General features: G+C 39.3%; 3 protein-coding genes across 3 annotated transcripts; 1 reads left to right on the top strand and 2 right to left on the bottom strand.

Moving 5' to 3' along the window:
- The first annotated feature begins 264 nt into the window (after nucleotides 1-264).
- Nucleotides 265-16,712, top strand: EV154DRAFT_603539 (uncharacterized protein). Its single transcript, XM_051607355.1, has 6 exons — nucleotides 265-742; nucleotides 801-879; nucleotides 937-1,241; nucleotides 1,297-9,316; nucleotides 9,385-9,600; nucleotides 9,658-16,712. The coding sequence occupies exons 1-6, from the start codon at nucleotides 327-329 to the stop codon at nucleotides 16,615-16,617; spliced, it is 15,996 nt and encodes a 5,331-aa protein (XP_051456408.1). The 5' UTR covers nucleotides 265-326; the 3' UTR covers nucleotides 16,618-16,712.
- Nucleotides 16,713-16,927: 215 nt separating this feature from the next.
- EV154DRAFT_512630 (uncharacterized protein) lies at nucleotides 16,928-18,376 on the bottom strand. Its single transcript, XM_051601943.1, has 2 exons — nucleotides 18,273-18,376; nucleotides 16,928-18,202 (listed from the first exon to the last, which is right to left on the bottom strand). The coding sequence occupies exons 1-2, from the start codon at nucleotides 18,355-18,357 to the stop codon at nucleotides 17,097-17,099; spliced, it is 1,191 nt and encodes a 396-aa protein (XP_051456407.1). The 5' UTR covers nucleotides 18,358-18,376; the 3' UTR covers nucleotides 16,928-17,096.
- A 596-nt stretch (nucleotides 18,377-18,972) lies between these two features.
- Nucleotides 18,973-20,295, bottom strand: EV154DRAFT_512628 (uncharacterized protein). The gene is made up of 2 exons (XM_051601942.1): nucleotides 20,176-20,295; nucleotides 18,973-20,112 (listed from the first exon to the last, which is right to left on the bottom strand). Exons 1-2 carry the CDS (start codon nucleotides 20,258-20,260, stop codon nucleotides 19,130-19,132), a joined length of 1,068 nt encoding a protein of 355 aa, XP_051456406.1. The 5' UTR covers nucleotides 20,261-20,295; the 3' UTR covers nucleotides 18,973-19,129.
- Between the last annotated feature and the right edge of the window lie 1,426 nt (nucleotides 20,296-21,721).

Here is a 21,721-nt window from a genome sequence, read left to right as displayed (position 1 = left end):
AAGTCAGATTGCTTGATCTCCTTTAGGCCTCCTTGTTATCTACTAACATATAAAGCTAGAGAGTTTTAGTTTAGCGATAGCAAAAGGTGATCGAAATGACCTTCGTCAGTAAGTAATTTAAGTTTTCATGCTTTCCTTGCATTACATGCTTTAAGGCCGCTCAGCAAAAAGTTTATAAAAGCCGTCCATTTGCGCTGTCACAATCATATTTCCTTTTTTAATTGCAAAGAAGGTAAAATATTTTTTTTCATATAACATTAGTTCGCTAGTTTATTCATTTTGATTACGTTTTTATTACCTTTCACTTAATTAAAACTAAAGAAGAAATGATTGACTCGGACACAATAATGACAACTGTCACTGAAGTCACTGACTGCAGTACTTTTGACCCTCTTGCGTTTGATCTCTTGAAGGCTGTCACTCAGTTGTCAACTTTAGTTGAAGGCTCAACCTTTGCAGGTGTAGATCTTCAATTACTTCAATCACCAACTATAACAAACTCAAGATCACAATTACTTGACGTAGTGTCAAAATCAATGCTTAAACCAGAATGGACAACAAGTGTTGTACGTTTATTCCGACCTATTGTTATTGATCTCGTTGCTCGCTGGACTTTACCTGGGTTCACCACATTCTTAGACTCTGCTCCTTTATCACCAAACGCTAGCAGTACTGTATATAAAATTGAATTGGTTGCAAAGGCTTTTAGCACTGTGCTTCCCATTGTACCGCAAGTAAAAAGGTAATATATACATACTCAGCTCATATGCAACTATTCTTATACTAAACCTATCATGTAGCTTGGCTGTAACATACTTTACCCACTCAACCTCGTTATTCGAAAGATTGAATCACTTGAACACTTTCAGCGAAGCAGAAGTACGATAATTAAATGCAGATTATAATTCATTGAAAAACTAACCCCGACTATTGTAGGTCACATCATCTTTGACAGCTGAATTACAAGATTTACTCATCACAACATATAGACTACTTCATTTCTCTACATCAACTTTTACACCACTTTGGAATTGGGGACCCTTAGTTCAATTACTTCAATTCCCCAATGCATGTATTCGCTACACCACAGTCTTATGTCTCAGCAAAGTTTATGGATTAAGTGATGCCCAAATTAAGAACTTATTGACTTCAGTCGTGGGAGCCGGACACTCCCTGGATGAATCTGATGAGCCTCTTTATACTTTAATTGATGGAAATCGTGTTGATATTAGATTCTTAAGGTATGTTGTGTATCATAGTATTTGAAATGTTTTTTAACTTAATCCGATTTCTTAGTTTATGGGAACAACAACAATTAGCGGACGATCAGATTTCTTTCTTACACAACGACTATGATACGGAGCATAATCACCATAAGCTCTCTAATGACGATTTATGCCCACTTACTTGCAACTTGTGCGGTGTCTTGATTCCTAAAACAGTGAACTCTTCGGACAAAGAGGAATCTGTCAAGCATTTTTTCGACCCCAAGCTCGTACTGACGAATACAACATCCAAAAATTTACATGCTGTTAGTCTTGCATTATCCATTGGTGCACCCACATTATTAGAAGGTGTCACTGGTGCAGGTAAAACATCGCTCATTGAAGAACTTGCAAGTAGAACTGGAAGAGGAGCAGAGTTAGTGAAGATCCATTTGGGTGATCAAACGGATCCTAAGGTGTTGTTGGGTACCTATGTATCCACTTCGACTCCTGGTTCTTTCCGCTGGCAGGCTGGTGTTTTAACTACCGCCGTTTTGGAGGGCAGATGGGTCTTGATTGAAGATATCGATTTAGCTCCTGCCGAAGTTTTGTCTGTTCTTTTACCTCTTTTGGAAACAAGACATTTATTTATTCCATCTCGCGGTGAGAAGATCAAGGCTAAGGAAGGATTCCAATTATTTGGTACACGATCATTCATTCCCACTAGATCTGGAAAAGGAACTAGCTCAAGAGGCGGCGACTTAATGACGGGTGCTAATTTATGGACCAGAGTGCATGTTGAACCTCTTACTGTAGATGAATTGGAAGCAGTTGTGCGACAAAAGTTCACCCACATCGGTGATTTTGCTACACATGTTATGACTCTTTTCCAAACTGTGGTTGGTATGTATCAAGATCCCAACTTCTCGTCTTTAGCTTCATCAACAATGGGCCGTTTCCTTTCAACCCGTGATTTGATGAAATGGTGTCATCGTGTTGATTTATTGATCGGCGAAAAGTTAAATGATACAACAACTGTTGGCATGGATTTATCTCTTCGTCAAGATTTGTTCAGTGAAGCAAATGATTGTTTCTGTGGTATGATCCCCGATTATAACATCTGGATGACTGTTCTGGAAACGATCGGTAGACCACTTCAAATTTCAGAGGATTTAGTTCGTAATTACGTCGACCAATATAAGCCAACCTTGGATTTAGAAGATTCAACTATTCGTATCGGCCGTGTTAATTTGTCATCAATTGCTGCTAGCGGTAAGCAAAAGCAAAAGCAAGCAATGATTAAGCGTGAAAAGAAAAGACCTTTTGCAACAACTGGTCACGCTTTGCGTTTGATGGAAAGAATTGCTGTCTGTATTCACTTGACCGAACCTGTGTTATTAGTCGGTGAGACTGGTACTGGTAAAACTACCGTTGTTCAACATTTGGCTGATATGATTCATCAAAATTTAATTGTCGTAAATTTGTCTCAACAATCGGACAGTTCCGATTTGTTAGGTGGCTTCAAGCCTGTTGATGGTAAAGTATTGGCTATTCCCATGAAGGAAGACTTTGAGCGTCTTTTCGAGAAGACTTTTTCTGTCAAGAAAAACATCAAGTTTTTAGAAATGGTTCGCAAGACATTTATTCACCAAAAATGGGCCAATTTTGTCACTCTTCTTAAGCAAGCCGTGAAAATGTCTCAACAAAAATTCGAAGCAGAACAAAACGTCGAAAGCAAGAAGGTATCTTCTCCTACACTCCGTAACGCTTGGAAGGTTTTTACCAAGCGCGTCGAGGAATTTGAAGTTCAGCAAGTACAATCTCAAAACAAGTTCGTATTCAACTTTATGGAAGGTTCGCTTGTAAAGGCTGTTCGTCAAGGTGATTGGATTTTACTTGATGAAATCAATTTGGCCACAACCGAAACCCTCGAGTGTCTTTCAGGCCTCCTTCAAGATGCTCATGGATCCCTCTTGTTGACTGAGAAGGGTGATGTTGAACCTATCAAGCGTCACCCCAATTTCCGTCTCTTTGCTTGTATGAATCCTGCTACCGATGTAGGCAAGCGTGACTTACCTCCTGGTCTTCGTAACAGATTCACTGAATTCTATGTGTACCCTCCTGATGCCCGTTATGACGACCTTTTACAAATCGTTAAACAATACCTTGTTAGCATTGCCTCGGGTGACGAAAGATGTTATGATGATGTCGCAGAGTTCTACACTAGTGCTAAAAAATTGGCTGCTGAGCACAAGCTTGTGGATGGTGCAAATCAGCGTCCTCATTTCAGTATGCGTACCTTGGCTCGTGCCTTAACTTATGTTGCCCAGATTTTCCCTACTTATGGATTAAGACGTTCTCTTTACGAAGGCTTCTGTATGACTTTCTTAACTCAACTCGATAAAGAGAGTGAGGTTATGATGCGCGACCTGATCTTCAAAACTATATTGCGTGATGTGCCTAATCCTAAGAATCTCATCACTCAAATTCCCCGTCAGCCTGCCGAGGACTTTATCCAGTTTGGTTACTTCTGGTTGCAGCAAGGCCAATACCCACCTGAAGATGATACACGTTATATTTTGACTAAATCTGTCGAAGTTAAACTTTTCAACCTTGCACGTGTGATTATGTCCAGAAAATTCCCTGTCTTAATCCAAGGTCCTACATCTGCTGGTAAAACTTCAATGGTGGAATACATGGCCAAGAAGACTGGTCACCGTTTTGTTCGTATCAATAACCACGAACATACTGATCTTCAAGAATATCTTGGTACATATGTTTCGAACAGCGAAGGAAAGCTCGTTTTCCAAGAAGGTGTTTTAGTCGAAGCTCTTCGTAATGGTTACTGGATTGTTCTTGATGAACTTAATTTAGCTCCCTCTGATGTTTTGGAAGCCCTCAATCGTTTGCTCGATGATAACAGAGAATTATTAATTCCTGAAACTCAGGAAGTGGTTAAGCCCCATCCTCACTTTATGCTTTTCGCTACCCAAAATCCCGCTGGTCTCTATGGTGGTCGTAAGGCATTATCCAGAGCCTTCCGTAATCGTTTTCTCGAACTTCATTTCGATGATATCCCTGAAGATGAACTAGAGACTATTCTGTCAAGACGCTGTAGCATTGCTCCTACTTATTGTAACAAGCTTGTCAAGGTGTACAAGGAGTTGATGGAACGTAGACAAAGTACTCGTATTTTTGAACAAAAGCATGGTTTCATTACTCTCCGTGATCTTTTCCGTTGGGCCGGTCGTGACCCTCAAGGTTACCAAGAACTGGCCGAAAATGGTTACATGCTCTTAGCCGAAAGATGTCGTAAGGACGAAGAAAAGAAGGTCGTCAAAGAAGTTCTTGAGAAGATTATGAAGGTCAAAATTTCCGAGGACTCTATGTATGATTGTAGCAATCTTGAAGAGTATGCTATCTATGATCGCATGCTCACTGAGCATGCAGCCAAATCTGGCGAGGATACCAAACTTGTATGGACTAAGGCAATGCGTCGTTTATTCAACCTTGTAGCTCGTTGTCTTCAACATAATGAACCTGTTTTACTTGTTGGTGAAACTGGTTGTGGTAAGACTACTGTTTGTCAAATGCTTGCTGAAACCTATAACCGTGAACTTCATATTGTCAATTGTCATCAAAATACTGAAACCGGTGATTTGCTTGGTGGTCAACGTCCTGTTCGTATCAAAGAAACAAGCGAAGATCCCGATAAATCACAAGCCTTATTTGAATGGCATGATGGTCCTTTGGTGCAAGCAATGAAAGACGGTCACTTATTCTTACTTGATGAAATCTCTCTTGCCGATGATTCTGTACTTGAAAGATTAAATTCTGTCCTTGAACCTAGTCGTCTTCTGGTCCTTGCCGAAAAGGGTGGTAAGCATGTAGAGGAGCTCTATGGTACCAAAGATTTCCAATTTTTGGCTACTATGAACCCTGGTGGTGATTATGGTAAAAAGGAACTTTCTCCTGCCTTAAGAAATCGTTTTACCGAAATCTGGGTTCCCTCTGTCACTGATAGAGATGATTTGATTAAGATTATCGATGAACAGATGACACATCCCGCTCTCGCTGGCTATAGTGAGAAGATGCTTGATTTTATCTCCTGGTATACCCAAGCTCTTGGTCAAAGCCGTACAGTTGTGTCTCTTCGTGATGTTCTTTCATGGGTTAAATTTATCAATGTTGCTGTTGATTCTGGATTAAACCCTGAGTTGAGTTTCTCTCATGGTGGCTGTTTGGTATTGCTTGATGGTTTAGGTTCCCATGGTTCTTCTGGCTCTTATTTGACTGGCAGCACACTCAAAGATTTCAGGCTTAAATGCCTCCGTCATCTTTCTGGTAAGCCTAATGCAACAGAGCTTGAGATTTTGGGCGAGACTAAGGATAGAGTTCAATTTGCTGGTGATAAATTTGCTATTGGTCCTTTCCAAATTCCTCGCGGCCAGTTAGCCAAGACCGATATCAAATTTACATTGTTGGCTCCTACAACAGCCGATAATGCTATGCGCGTCATCCGTTCTATGCAATTGAAAAAGCCTATTTTGCTTGAAGGTAGTCCTGGTGTTGGTAAAACTAGTCTGGTCTCTGCTTTAGCCACGGCTTCTGGTCACAACTTGGTTCGTATCAATTTGTCTGAACAGACTGATTTGATGGATCTTTTTGGTTCTGATCTTCCTGTCGAAGGCGGTAACAGTGGCGAGTTTGCTTGGAGAGATGCTCCCTTCTTGCAAGCAATGAAAGCTGGTGACTGGGTTTTATTAGATGAATTGAATTTGGCTTCGCAATCTGTGTTAGAAGGCCTTAATTCTTGTTTGGATCATCGTGGTGCTGTTTATATCCCCGAACTCGACAGAGAATTCTTCTGTGATAAGAATTTCCGTGTATTTGGTGCTCAAAATCCTCTTCAACAAGGTGGTGGTCGTAAGGGTTTGCCTAAATCTTTCGTCAATCGTTTCACTCAAGTTTACGTCGAACAGTTGACTTCAGATGATCTTTTATTCATTTGTTCTCATTTATTCCCTGAATTTGAACCTACTACCATGGCCAAGATGATCGATTTTAACAACAAAATGTACGAAGAAACTATGATTCGCTGTAGTTTTGGTCGTAAGGGTAGTCCCTGGGAATTCAATTTACGTGATGTATTCCGTTGGCTGGAATTGATGCAGAAGGACAACGTTACCGATCCTGCAGAATATCTTGATATCATTTACATGCAACGTATGCGTACCCATGATGATCGCGTGCAAATTGTTCAACTTTACGAGTCCGTGTTTAACGTCAAGTATGACCGCTCTCGTAAGCCAAGCTATCATGTATCCGCCAATTCTCTCATTGTTGGACATTCCCGTTTGCCCAGAAGACAGACCGAAAGTTCTATCGATATATTTGAACATGAGGATCATATTTTACAATCATTCTTATCTCCTCTTGAGTCCTTAATGAAATGTGTAGAATCATCTTGGATGGCTATTGTTACTGGACCTTCTGCCTCCGGAAAAACATCACTTGTTCGTCTTTTAAGCAAAATGAGTGGCAATCGTTTGGAAGAATTTGCTATGAATAATAGTGTAGATACGATGGAATTACTTGGTGGTTTCGAACAAGTTGATTTGAACCGTCATCGTCAAGTTGTCATGGACAGTCTTCACGTAATGATCAGCAATGCATCAAAGAATTTACTGATGTATTTCGCTACCCTCTCCGCTGAAAGTGAGCAATTTGGTACTGTATTGCAACTGATTCGCCAACTAAATGATTCATGGTATGCTCTTGAAAGTAAGCATCAAATGAAGGTTATTTCTACCGACCCTAAAGCTGGCTCTTTGGATTATACCCTTGTCACCAATGTCATCAACTGCTTAAACTCTGCATCAGTGGTTGATGTACAAGCCAAAGAATCTATTGAAGCTGTTACTGTTCTTATTCAAAATCTTCAAAAACTCGAAAGTGATACTGTCGCTGGTAAGTTTGAATGGATTGATGGTCTTTTGATCAATGCTCTTGAAAAAGGTCACTGGCTTCTCATCGATAACGCCAATATGTGTAATCCCTCTGTTCTTGATCGTTTGAATCCTCTTTTTGAAAATGATGGTGTTCTTATGGTCAATGAAAGAGGTCTTGTTGATGGAACCGTGAAGGTCATTACACCTCACCCCAACTTCCGAATGTTTATGACTGTTGATCCTCAAAATGGTGAACTTTCTCGTGCCATGAGAAATCGTGGTATTGAAATTTCATTAGTTGACTCCAACTGGAACAAGAACACCCAAGATGTTACTAAGCTTGCCAATTCTCTTGGTGTTCGTGGACCTAAGTTGCCAATGATTTTAAATGGATTACAAGGTGCTGCAACTGCCCAACGTCGTCACTTCGCTAAGGGTGAAAATGTCAGAGACTACTTGTTGTTTGCTACTTACCTTGTTGAACGTCTCCAACGTGGTCAATCTCTTAAAAATGCAATTCGCGAATCTTTCTTCCAAGTATTTGTCGATATCAAGGAAGCCCCCGAAGCTCTTGTTGCTTTATTGGAACCCAACCCCGATGAAGATTTGCTGCAAAATATGCTTAGCCCTACCAATTCTCCTTTCCTTATTGGCGGTCTTTTGTTCCAAAATGATTCTGCTCTTGCAACCATTGCTCTTCAAGGTGCTTATCTCATCTACTTGTTGCAAACTCTTGATTCCGAAGATATTGCTCAGTTAAAGAAGATCGAAATTGCTGGTGATTATTTCTTAGAACATTTGACCTACCAAGATTATGGTCTTCGTATGCGTTGGTTGGCCTACATGTCTCAACAGGCAGTCAGCACCAAGTCTACCGTATTGGAGCGTTTAGGTTATTTAATGAAAGAAGTGTACGTTCATCCTACCTTTTTGGAATTGTCAAAGATCCAATCTGATATGAAAGAGGGTGTTTCTTATAATGCTTCTGTTTTGGAGTATACCCGTGACGCTTACCACTTATTGATTCGTCTCCACAAGCAAGAGTATGCCGATAAGAACATGCGCACTGCTACTCAACGTCTCAAGGTTGGTAATTTGACTTCTCTTCAACAGTCATATTGTTTCCATGAGGGCCGTTTGAGTGAAAGTCAACTTTTGCATCCCGTCGTCTCTAAGCTTTATCCTCTTTTCGAGTCTATCAAGTCTAGCTTTGCTACCTGGATCAATCAAGGATACTATCATGCTTGTCCTTCCTCGACATTTGAAGTCTTTAACAAAATTCTTGATGCCCGTGATTTCGCTTGGAACCTTACACAATTGGAAAGTCTCAGTCTCGATAATCTTTTGATCATCTTAAGAATTATGAAAGATCTTATGTCTGCCGAAGGTGTCAAATGCGCTCAAATGGATCCTATTTTCGGTCATATTGAAAATATCATGTCTGGCTTCGATTTTAACACCAGTAAATCTATGAAGGCTTTATGGAAATACTTCTGTCCCTCTACTTTGTCTTCCGAGTCTTTGCATGAACTTGAAGCCGAATTACACAAGATTAATGCTACTATGAACTCCTACAAGTTTGATTCCGAAGATGGACTTAGTCCTAAATCTCTTGTATTGCGTGCCAAATCTGAAGCCAAAGAAGCTTTGGTTGAAGGTATTGCTACACTATATGCCGTTGATGAAAACGATACCGAGAATGCTGAAAAGGTGTTGAAATCTCTCCGTAAGCTGCCTGAGTATATCAATCGTGAACTTGAATCGTCTGCACCCGCTGAAGGTGATATTAGAAGAGACACGTATTGGGATACTGCCTTAATGCCATTGTATGATTACACTAGTGTCGTCACTGAGATGGAACTTATTGCTAACCTTTATACTGCTGCCTGTGATTCTTCTGACACTGCAGCCATGGAGAAGCTGGTCGAAGAGATGTTAAAGTTCAGAAAATTCGCTTTCAACAAAACATCTCGACCCCCTCTCGATATGGTTCCCTATCAACGAATGATCTGGTTCTTGGACTCAGGTAATACTGAAAACATTGCCACAGCGCTTCCCGGTATGGTTCAAGATGCTGCCTATACTTATCATCAACGTCTTTGGCGTTCGAGTGTGTACCAGAAAGACCTTTACCAATTAACTCCTTCTGATGCAGAAGTTGTAAGTCTATATACTACCCTTCAATTTCATTTATTTTAAATTAACGAGCCCCTCTTTTTTTTTTACAGGATCTTGGTATCACTGAAGGTTCTCTCAGTCTTTTCGAAAGTGTAGAAACTCTTGCATGTTTGAACATTTTGAGTTCCGTGGATAAGATGCCTGCAGATGCTTATGAGAACGCTCTTACTCAGCTGAAGAATTTGAAGCACTTCCTCACTTCTAATGTCAATTTGAAGGATAGAAAAGCACTTGAAGTTGTTATGCTCATTGCTATGGCTCGTCAGGTATGGATCCTCCATTTAATTTATACTGTTCTGACATACTAACTTTGCTTTATGTAGTTGCTTAACGCTTCTTCCGAAGTTATTCCTAACGAACATTACATTGCCATCTCCGCTGAATTCACCAAGATAACTACTTTCACCAAGACACTTTTGAGATCTTCAATCTATTCTACTGAAAATATTAGCTCTCAATATGACGATGCTTTGTCGGTATTCACCGAAATCTCAAAAATTATGGAAGGTGTCGACTTCAATGGCTTTTATATCAACGCACTCATTTCTGTCAGTGATAGTATTCGCCATTTGAGAAGTAAGGATGATGTTGGTTTCTACTCTGCTGCTGGTAAGGCTCGTGTTCTTTTGGGCTTGGCTTTTGTATCTGCATACATCCCCGATTATCCCGTCGATCCTACGTCTGAGCCTCGTCTTCATGTCAACTTGTTGAACGTAAAGAAGCAAGAACACACTGATAATATTGAAATCCGTAGCAACATTGAAACTGTGTACACTGGTAACAATACCAACAAGACTATCAATCAAGAACAGTCTAATTTGAATAAGATCAACACTGAGCTTTCCCAAAGTGCCACTATTTTCTCTCTTCGCCCTGCCAAATCTCAGTTAGATGAAATCTTTGTCGATTTACGCTACCTTCAAAAGAGTATGCTCGATCGCAATGTTGAAAATTTGTTGCTTGATCTTGAAGCTAATGGTATCGATTCTGTATTACAACGTGAAAATCTTTTACAAGGCAATGCTCTTCAATTCGTTGACAGAGTTCATCACAAATTCCCCTTGTACAGAGATATTCTTCAACCTCTTATTGTCGCTGTTGATGATATCAAGTATGGTTTGCGTATTTTGACTGCTAATGCCAGAAAAGATTCCACCGACAAGTTCTTAGCTGAAGTTATCGAACTTCTTGTGCGTGATCCTGATGTATCTCATCATGATTATGACCTTGATTGGCACACTCTTGCTACACCCGAAAAGATCGCTAAACTCAAGAGAGTTGTATTCGAAAGAGCTCCCACAAACAGAAAATGGGCATTCTACCTTCGTCTTTTGATTGTCATTCTTCAACGTCTTGTAATTGGTGTCAACACTAATGCTTACATGAAGACAGACGATCTTATTTCCGTTAATGTTTTGTTCAGTGAAATTATCCAAGTCTGGAAATCCGCTGAAGAGTACAAGCGTAAAATGGCTGTTGAAAAGGAAGCTATGTTCAAAACTCGTGCAAGAAAATATGAGCCTCCTACTGATGAAGAGCTCGAAGAGCAGGATTTGAAGAAGATTTTTGCTGATTTTAACGAGGAGTTTGCTGATTTAGATATTGAAGATGACGGTCAAGCTAAAAAGACCTTTATTCCTACTGATGTCGAAGAAGCCTCTGTTTTGGATGACGAAGATGTCTATCGTATCGGTCATCTCCACAGAGTTCTGTTTGAAACCTACAACCGCGATAGTTGCGTTCGTTCCGATAAGTCCTGGGATCGCGAAACTATCCAGTCTTATGCTGTTGCCAGTCAACTTGCTACTATGGCTAACTCTGCTTTCACCAATGCTACCGATCGTATATGTAATGGTGGACATCTTCGTGTAACTTCCTTAACTATCAACCGTCTCGAATCTGAAAATTCCTTCGCCAAGACCAGTGATAACATTTACGATTTCTACCAAAGCGAAAATGTCGGTGAGGCTAAGCGTATCGAGCCTATCGTCAATCGCTTCAAGGCTCGTATTTTGGAACTCATTGAACAATGGCCTGAACATGCTATTCTTGAACAATTAGTTGTGATTTGTGATCGTATCTTGACTTTCTCTATTCTTTCACCTGTTGCCAAATTCTTGACTGGTGTTGAACTTTTGTTACAAAAGTCCGAAGATTGGGAAGCATATGCTGCTAAGCATGTCTCATTAAAGGATCAACGTGAAGAGTTAATCGCTTTAATTGTCAGTTGGAGACAACTCGAACTTAATTGCTGGCCTAAGCTTTTGGCTGCTCAAGAGCAATACCAACAAGATGCTGCTTTTACCTGGTGGTTCCATCTTTACGATACTGTCAATAACACATCTTTTGAGAGCGATTCTGAGGCCGAAAATACCAAGAATACCCGCGAATTATTGGGTGCTCTTGATCAATTTGTCCAATGTGCCTCGATTATTGAACTCGAACCTCGTCTCAAGATGATTGATAGTTTCTATCGTCAAACCAAGATTCAAGCACAGTTGTCTACTTTTGAAGGCGAGAAATTGAACTATGAAAGAACTGCAACTATTTTGCGCAACGTCTATTTGTACTACTCTCAATTCCAAGAACATGCTAACACCATGCTCGCTCAATTACGTAAGCCTATTGAAAAGGATTTGAAAGACTTTGTGAAAATCGCTACCTGGAAGGATGTCAACATTTATGCTCTTCGTCAAAGTGCTGCCAAAACACATAGACAACTCCATAAATGTATCCGTAAGTATCGTGAAGTTTTGAACAACTCCATGTTGACCATTATTGCAAACTATAATGAGGAGCATGCCATGTATCAATTTGGTGATGATAAGCGTTATGCCAAGGATGTGAACCGTGGTCTTGTTGATCAACTTTCCCAAGCAGATATCTGGACTGGTACTACTGTCATGCCTGAACCTAATACCGAATTCGATTGGTCTTCTGCTCCTGTTGTCAAGCAGCATTTGAGTAACCTTCAAGTTACATTAAACAGAATGCGCGCTTATTGTCGCAAGGATATCTTTATCGCTGATGATGAGACTAAAGAACTTCCTTTGGAAACCTTTATGACTGAAATGATTGAGCAGATCAAGTACTTCCAAAAAGAGACTCCTTCTATCATGACCGAAGAAAACAAGTCTACCGTCAAGAACCAAAAGCTTTTGAAGAAAAAGGCGTTAGTTGACTTTTTGAAAGAACTTCGCCGTATTGGTCTCAAGTCTCGTCCTGGTATTATGAAGGAGGCTAATGCTGATACTGCCATTCTTTTCCGTCAACAAGTTGCCGACTTGGAATCCGTTGTACAAAGCAGAGATCTTCAAAAAGAGAAGTTATCTAGTTACACTTGTGCAACTGCCGATATGGTCGAACAATGGAAGAAAGCTAACGATTACTATTATCGTTGTATTGCTAGAATGACTCATTTGAGAACAATTAGCAGTATCAATGTTAGTAAAGATCTTTCTATGCTTGAGGTTGAACGTTCATTGAGTGCCACTGAACATATGTTCAGTCTTACTGGTAAGGAGCGTACTATTTTGGCTCGTGTCGAAGAGCGTATGCAAATCCTTCAAGGTGGTGCTGTTCAACTTGCATCCTTGTATGACTCTTTCTCTCAAGGAAAGCCTATCGCTAGCGATGCTGAACTTGGCTGTCGCTTGACTAACCACAAGGTGCATATCGACAAACTTGCTTTGTTCATGAATCAAGCTGTGGCTGTCGTTACTCTTCAAGCTGGATCTATCGGTCAACAAACATTGAAGGACTTACAAGACATGGCTCGTGATATCAAGAAGATCCAAAAGACTATTGACTATTGTTATGTTCAACGTTATCTTTATCCTAGATCTGCTACTGGTCTTGAATTTTCTTTATTGACTACTGATGTTGAAGAATTGATCGAGTCTCATTCCGAAAAGATTGAATTGATCCATACCTTATTGATTAGTGCTATGCAAGTATTGCCTCAATCCAGCCATGTATTGTTCCCTATTACACAGTATATCGATAGTATTCGTCGCTTACCTATCAATCAAGTACAAGAAGAAGAAACCGAAAAGGTCACTATTGTTGATCTTCGTGAGAAGATTTATGGTTTGATTGATGTTGCTTTGGTGTCTATCCAAGATCTTAAAAAGGCCAATGCCCCCCTTGAGAAGCCCAAGTCTATCTTCACCGAAGAAGAAGAGGAAGAGGAGACTGAAGATATGGGTCAAGATTATATCCGTCATCAAAACAGTAAACAAGCTAAGCTTGCCAGTGCTCTTCATCTTGAATCTGCCTCCAAGCGATGTGTTGAAGTTTTGACGATTGCCCATAACCTTATGGCTCGTCCTGAATCTGCCGATGTTGTCGACGAGATCTCTCGTTTGTTACAAGAAACTTATCCTTTCCTCCAACAATACATGCTCATTGTCCAACATACTCTCAGTAAGATGTTAATTCATCACAAGACTATGGCTAAGATGACCTATTGTCTTGTTAATTCTTTCAGTATTATCATTACTAAGGGTTTCTGTATGCCTGCTGGTGCCGATGACGGTGAGGAGGGTGATGCCGATGGTACGATGAGTGGTACCGGTATGGGTGAAGGTGAAGGTAACAAGGACGTCAGTGAGGAAATTGAGGATGAAGAACAAGTTCTTGGTACTCAAAACGAAGAGCGTAAGAATGATGAAAAGGAAGATACCAAGGAAGAGAAGAATGGTATGGACATGGAGAACGACTTCGATGGTAATCTTGAAGATGCCGAACAAGATGACAAGGACGAAGACGACTCTGATAGCTCAGACGACGAAGAAGATCCTGATGAGCAAATTGGTGATGTCGATGACATGGATCCTGATGCTGTTGATGATAAGATGTGGGGCGATGAGGCCGAAGAAAACTTGAAGGAAAGTGATAAAACCGTTGAAGATCAAGGCAATCAAGAGCAAGAACAAGAGTCTGAAATTGTTGCTAAGGATGAAAACGATCAACAACCTGATTCCAAGGGCGAAAAGCCTGAAAAATCCGACAAGAATGAAAATCAACAAGAGGCTGATGGTGATGAAGGAGACGGTGATGAGGAGATGGATGATAAGGAGGAAGGTGATGAGGAGAATGAGGCCGAAGGAGAGGGCGAAGATGAGGATGACGTTGAGAACAAGGCTGGTGAGCAGCTCAATGCCGATATTCCTGAAGCCGAAACTTTAGAGCTTCCTGATGATATGAATATGGATGGTGACGACGATAATGAAGATGGAGGAGAAGAAGGTCAAGATATGAATGATCCCATGGATATGGATGAGCAAGCTCCCACTCAAGGTGAAGAACAACTTCCCGAAGAAGATGAGAATGCCGAAGCCTTCCATGATGCTTTAGATGATGTTGAGCAAGGTTTAGACGAAGACGAGGAAATGGCTGATGCCTCCGCTCAAATGGATACCGAAGTAGGTGAAGGTGAAGATGACGAGGAGAAGAATGGCTCCGGTGACGAAGAAAAGGAGGAAAATGAAGAAGTTGCTCCCGAAGTTGGTGATTCTGAACAACAAAAGAAGAATGGTCAAATTGAGGAAGATGAGCAAGATGCTGATGAAGAGAATAAGGCTCAAAACCGTGAGCAGCCTGATAGTGACGCTACCGCCGATAATCAATTTGGTGTCCAAGGTGAATCTGGAAAGCAAAGTAAGAGTTCAGCTGGTAAGAAGGAAGGTGAAGATGATACCGCTGATACGGCTGATGCTGAAGATGAAAAGGCTGATAAGCAAGAACAAAAGGGTAAATCCGAACGTGGTGCCAATCAGTCCAACGAAGAAGAAGCAGAGGATGCCGAGAAAGAAGAACAAGCCGAAGATGGTGCTGAGGAACAAGATGCCAGTCAAGCTCAAGCTAATCCTCAAAGAAGTTTGGGTGACGCATTAGAGAAATGGCGTAGAAGACTTGCCGATCTTGATGACGAGCCTGAAAATGAAGAAGAAGAGGCCGATTCAGAGAAAGAAAAGAAGACTGATAATCCTGATAACGAAGAAGCCAAGGTCAATGAAGATGATTCATTCGAGTATGTCAAAAATGATGACGAGGCTCACGATATGCAAACCATGGGTAATGCTCAACCGGATCAAATCCAAGATCTAAAGATGGGTGGCATGGATGAAGAAAAAGAAGATTCCAAGGAAACCTCTGGTGAAATGGAGGCCGATGAACAAATGGATGATGTTGATACTATGCCTTTAGCTCGTGATACACTTGACATGTCCGGTGCTGGTGATAACCAAGGTGCTATTCTCAGTAAGAAGCTTCCTGAACAACAAATGATGGAGGAGAATGATATCTTGACCATGGATGAATCTGTTTTATCTCGTGAACCCCTTGAACAAGAAGATATTGAGCGTATGAGAGATGAGCTTGAAACCCAGGTGTCCGACTGGCGTGAAGAAGGCCGTGATATCAACAAGGCTCGTGAACTCTGGCAAGGTTATGAAAATTTAACACACGATCTCGCTATGGGACTCTGTGAACAACTCCGTTTGATTCTTGAACCCACTCTTGCCACCAAGCTTAAGGGTGATTATCGTACTGGTAAACGTCTTAACATGAAGAAGATCATTCCTTATATTGCAAGTCAGTTTAAGAAGGATAAAATTTGGTTACGTCGTACCAAGCCTAGTAAACGTCAATACCAGGTCATGATCTCAGTCGATGATTCCAAGTCCATGTCTGAATCGCATTCCGTCCAACTTGCGTATGAAGCATTGTCTCTTATTTCTAAGGCATTATCCCAACTTGAGGTTGGTAATATCTCGATTACATCTTTCGGTGAGCGTGTCCGTTTGTTACATCCTTTCGATCAGCCTTTCACTGCTGAATCCGGTGCAAACGTTATCCAACAATTTACTTTTGCTCAACAAAAGACTTATGTCAAGAACTTGATTGAAACCTCTCTCGGCTTATTTGAAGGCGCTAAACACACTTCTGGTCCCGGTAACGCTGAGCTCTGGCAACTCCAATTGATTATTTCTGATGGTATTTGTGAAGATCATAATACACTCCGTGCACTTGTCCGAAACGCACTGGATCAACAAATTATGATGATCTTTATCGTCGTCGATAACAAGCCTGAAAAAGATTCCATCTTGAACATGACAAATGTCAAGTATACAGTCAAGGATGGTAAATATGGTATCCAAATGAACCCATACCTTGAAACATTCCCCTTCCAATATTTTATGGTCTTGCGTGATATCAATGCTCTTCCAGAGGTCTTATCCGATGCTTTAAGACAGTATTTCAGCTTTGTGTCCGCTTAGTTGTTTAGAATATTAGTTTATAGTCTATTTTTTATTTTGTGTTATATTTTTTTTGTATTATTTGGTTATTTTGAATTAAAAGGGTTTTTATGTTGAAAATTTGTATTGTTTCTTGTCTTGTTGGTCTGTCTTACTTATATTTCAGCTTTCCCTCTTCCGGCTTTTATAAAGTCTTTTATATATATAAGGTGAATGCTATACTCTATTGGGCATAGCAAATGTCTTGTGCTAATTGCAGCTGGAACATTTATTGTTATCGGTAAACAAGTAACTATAGCTTTTTACTTCTAAGAATAAATAAATAAAAAACTCCTTCATGACTTATAGGTGGATATCAAGCTTTTTATTTTAAATTACAAGGACCAAAGTATATCATAGTTTTATATTTACAATAGGAAGAAAATCCTATATTAATTTACAGTTATGTTTATCTGGACTGCAATCCATTAAATTCATATTTCATATGGCATCAACTTGATTCATAGAACACACAAATCCGAATTGTAATCCGGTAGACGCTCGTTATTATATTGCGGTAAACATTCTTCATATTCCAAACAATCAAGAAACTTTGGAGTAGGTAATGTGTTATCACTTGTCTGCTGGTTGTTAAATATGCTATCATAGGTCGAGTAGGCGTTAATTTTTTCAAAGGATCGAATTCCATATCCAAGTGTACCGAGACAAATCGTTATGTCTGGTAGATCCCACGTTTGTGACCATATCTTGCTCTTTCTTTTGATGCTGATTTTTAGCTGATACGTAATGGAAAACACTGTGCCATAAGTGAAGGTAGGTACGCTGTCTAAAGGAATATTTAATGATGTATCCAAAACAATTTCATTGGACAAGGATTCTCTTTTGTCGTTGCTTTGAGTGGACGTCAAATAGATGACTTTTTGACCGATTATATTGGTTAGGTATCGCTCTCCTGTATCCGTGGGTGTAGTTTTTTTCCAGGTCTGAATTTGGTGTAATTTAACATTCAGGCAATCAATTGATTTTCTCGGAATATTTCTGATTTTAACCGATATAGGCATCTCGTCACCAGGTACGTAATCCAAAGAAGTCAGTCGCACAGTTGCTGAGGAGCTTGCTGTTTCTGGACTTTCCTCACTTGATACATGTTGGGGCAATAAAAAGCTAGAAGGGCGTTCCGAAGTTGTAATTTGAATAGGCTCTTTCGATATGCTGGTTTCTAACATGGGCATGAATATGATCTCCTTCCAACTTGTGAGGATAGGTGTTTTTTCCCCTTCCAATTGAGAATCCAAGTGAACAGAAAGTTTGTAATTCGAATTGTACGACAACCCATATTTGACGGAAGCAGTACTGTACGACGGTGGAAATTGCACCATGGGTAGTTGAATAATAAAAGGGATTGTGATGTCTTGATTGGCTGTAAGGATTGACAATGATTGTACATCCTTTCTTTTCCAAAGTGTTCTTTGACTTCCAAACAATTGATTATGATATGCGGGATGAATACTTCCCGAGCAAAGGCTTTGTTCTGATGCATGGAACACAATTCGTAATTTATCCGCGATTATTAATTGTGCTTCTGTAATATGAATTTTGACAAAGCCTAAGTTCAATTAATTAAATTGGATGTTGCATTTTAGCTGTGATATTGCTTTTTATATATATGTATGTACCTTGAAACACGGATCCAGGGCCATACACTGTTTTATTTTGGATAGACCAACCAAAATCAGGTAAAAGATGAATTTCTAATGACATTTTTTTTTATATAGGCACTATTTTTGAATATAGAAATGATAATTAAAATTATGAGTGACGTTTATATACTTTTTTTTATTCGTAATTCGATATTTTTGTTCTCGGCGGAATATCCCAAGGATCGGCGGAAGAGTGGCCATACAGACAACCTAAAAAAAGGTTGGCATACCCAAAGCTTCAGCTGACCATTTCAAAATCCTTTTTCAGAATATACTCGAGTTGAATATCCTTAATTTTTTTTTTTTTTCATCTTTACCGCAGTACGTTAAAAATAAAGGCCCTGATCCAAATATTTATTCTGTAATCCCGGTAAAACCGTTTACAAAATATACCTGAGTGTGACAGAGCACAAAATCAAAAAAAAAAAAGATCGATGCCAAATCTGACTTGCTTGGCAGATCTTTCCTTAGCTGTGGTACAAACATAAACCACCCATTTTTTTTTTTGTACGTACTTGTCTTTACCAAGGTGCCAAGTATTAATTAGTTGTTGTCTTGAATGTGACGTTGCTTTTATTTTGTATATGATCTTGTCATACATATCCTGATCTATACTCAGGCTAACATGATCTTCATACATACGGTACCGCACATAAACACAGGATGTACATAAATATTTTTGCATAGGCGTAAATTCTTTATATTTTTATTAAGGTATATGGGCATAACATATGGGATATAGTATAATACTACAAGTATTTAAAATTACAATGGGCTTTTTTTTAAAAGAAATAAATGTACAAAAGTGAGGGAGCAATCATGTATCAACATCATTAGTTACTACTGCACTGCGTAGGTCCTTCATAACACGGTAATTTAATCGATTCATAGAGCGGTAAAGCATCTTCATATTCAATACTATCCATAAAAATTGGAGACGGCATAGGAGACTCAACAGAGGAATCGTCATTCCAGTGTGTGTAACTTTCCAACGCATCGGAAGATCGTATGCCATAGCCCAAAGTACCTACAACCACCTGGATCTTGATAACTTTGAGCGCCTGTTTCCATATACTTGAAAGTGACCCCTTATGCTCCAATCGAATATGCAATGTATACGATACCGACACTAAATTACCAACAAACGATGGTGTGAGATCGGCCGGCAGTAATAATTCGATATCAGTTGTGGAAGGAGTGTTCTTGGATGTCATTGCCAGAGCCTGTGTTTGGGAACAAACGGTTTTCACCTGATCTGGCACATCATGAAACGCAAGAATAGTTGTCAGTTGTTTTAATTCTGTTACTACTGTCATATCCTTATATTTTTTCTCTGGTGTCGACATGTTAATTTTTATGTTGGCCTTCAAGTAGTCACCTGGCACAAAGTTTAGAGTATATAACTTGATTGCAGCAGCCAATTCCTTGTTGATCGTTGTGTTCAATAGCATGGAAGATTTTAGTAAGCTGGTTTCTATAAATGGCATATAGACAACGGGTATCTCGATCTTATCTGGCAGATGCATGTCAACCGCAGTAGCTACCAGTTTGTACTCACATTGGTAGTAAAATTGTTTCACAGAAGGAGGGAATTGTACCATCGGTAATTGAAGTGTGAAGGGAAACGTGTAGGTGGATTTTGCAGATGCAGTACTATCGCATTGCAATATTTTCGCGACTGAGAAGATAGGTTTACGTGTAGAACGAACTATACCCGGTGTGATTGTGTAAGGTAAAATAGTCTCTACGCATGAAAAGGCGAGTTTGATCTTGGTAATGCGGCTGTGGGAAGGCATATTTTTAACAGTAACAAAACCTAAATTTCGATAGAATGGTAAGATACACGAATTAAGACTAGGTGATAGTCTTCAAGCTTTACCCTGAAAAACAGATCCAGGACCATAAACATGTTGTCCATTGATAGACCATCCAAATTCAGGTAAAATAGTCAGATGCATTGCCATTTTTTTTTATGTTTATAAAATGATGAAAAGAAAACTTTAAAAAAAAAGTGGTTATATATAATATTTTTCCAATTTGGGATTTCAACCTTGTGAAAAAAAAATGTCTTTACCTGGTATAGTTTTGTAAAATGCAAAGATTTACCAAGTCGACAAGACATATTGGCAACCTTATTTTTTCACTGCCAAGTATTTTTGCCCTATTATGTCTGTACTCTACAATCGACCAAAATAGGGACGGTCTTTCTTTGCCCTTGTTCAGAAAAATAATTGCCAGATATCAAGTGGGTTTTTGTTTTTTATTTATCATCAAGACGAATATTGACAGTGTATAACGATGAGGAAAAGCAACAGTAAAACTGTCGTGACATTTAATGCTGGCTCATGATTAAAATACTAGCTCGTACGTTCTATTTTCTATTAACCCTAAAACATCTTACTGATGTCACTATTTTTACCCATTGTTCCCTTTTTCACGGCGCAGCATGATGTTTGTATTTTCACACTTTACCGCAGTATTTTTTTTTTTTTTTCAAAAAGATTATGTGTCACCTTCATTACTTTTTTTCATTTCGTGCCTGAATCCATTAAACCTCCGAATCAACAAAGATTGAAAGAGAATTGTAGTGTAATTGTGACAATAAGGATCATCCCATGAATATACCATTTTTTTTTTACCTGGAATTCATTCTTTACATAAACAAGGTCGTACAAGATTGTATTTTGCAGATCTTGTTTGAGTTACACACAATATAAACAAAGGATAAATTTTTTCCGTTGCACGCACGCAAACAGTTTTTACCTTAAACTGATCAATAGAAACTTTATGGAGTTTTTATTTTTATTTCTATCAAATAACTAATACCTTTACAAGTAGCATTCATTACTTAATAAAATAGTGAGCTCTTATATTATAAAACATATCGTTCGTATTTGTACTTGTCATGAACACATCAGATCATTATTTTCATAAAAAAAAAAGAAAGAAAGAAAGAGAGAAGAACACAATGGCAACAAAATGATGATACGACGCGAGTGTTCACTGTGATGCTCTCCTTGCGACATACACTTCTTCTTATAACCCCAAGTTTCTTCTTTAAAAAAAAATCCTGTGATGTAAATCCCAACATTCTGAAAAAAAAAAAAAGTTCATGGTAGGACAAAACGCGAAAATATACACGTAAGCAAAGGCCCCCCGTCAAATCCATGCCAAGAGAATTTTCTATTGGCAAAGTTTTTTAAAGGGTCTTTCTACAAGAAGCCAAGAGGCCAAGAGAGACTTTATGACATCCACAGTATATCTTTTGATAATTACTATAAAACACCACTAACGTGCTTAATAAAGAAAATGCATCTACTATAAATTTACAGATTGCGTTTTTTTTTGTTGTTGTTTATGTTTATGACAATGCATTGTAGTTCACATTAAACTTTCTGCTATACGTCTTATCATTGTTTCAGGAA

The sequence above is a fragment of the Mucor mucedo genome (genome assembly GCF_025094135.1).
Source record: "Mucor mucedo strain NRRL 3635 chromosome Unknown EV154scaffold_61, whole genome shotgun sequence".
In the NCBI taxonomy this organism is placed as follows: Eukaryota; Fungi; Mucoromycota; class Mucoromycetes; order Mucorales; family Mucoraceae; genus Mucor; species Mucor mucedo.
Note: the sequence above shows the minus strand (reverse complement) of the source record. Positions and strands in the feature narration are given on the sequence as shown.

Bases quoted from the DNA above. Each gene is read 5' to 3' on its own strand.
- EV154DRAFT_512628 (XM_051601942.1), bottom strand. From the start codon at position 20,260: ATGGCAATGCATCTGACTATTTTACCTGAATTTGGATGGTCTATCAAT. The intron at 20,113-20,175 runs GTAAAGCTTGAA...ATCGAAATTTAG, and splicing joins TCCTGGATCTGTTTTTCAGG to GTTTTGTTACTGTTAAAAAT.
- EV154DRAFT_512630 (XM_051601943.1), bottom strand. From the start codon at position 18,357: ATGTCATTAGAAATTCATCTTTTACCTGATTTTGGTTGGTCTATCCAA. The intron at 18,203-18,272 runs GTACATACATAT...AATTGAACTTAG, and splicing joins CCCTGGATCCGTGTTTCAAG to GCTTTGTCAAAATTCATATT.
- EV154DRAFT_603539 (XM_051607355.1), top strand. From the start codon at position 327: ATGATTGACTCGGACACAATAATGACAACTGTCACTGAAGTCACTGAC. The intron at 1,242-1,296 runs GTATGTTGTGTA...CCGATTTCTTAG, and splicing joins GTTGATATTAGATTCTTAAG to TTTATGGGAACAACAACAAT. The intron at 9,317-9,384 runs GTAAGTCTATAT...TTTTTTTTACAG, and splicing joins CTCCTTCTGATGCAGAAGTT to GATCTTGGTATCACTGAAGG.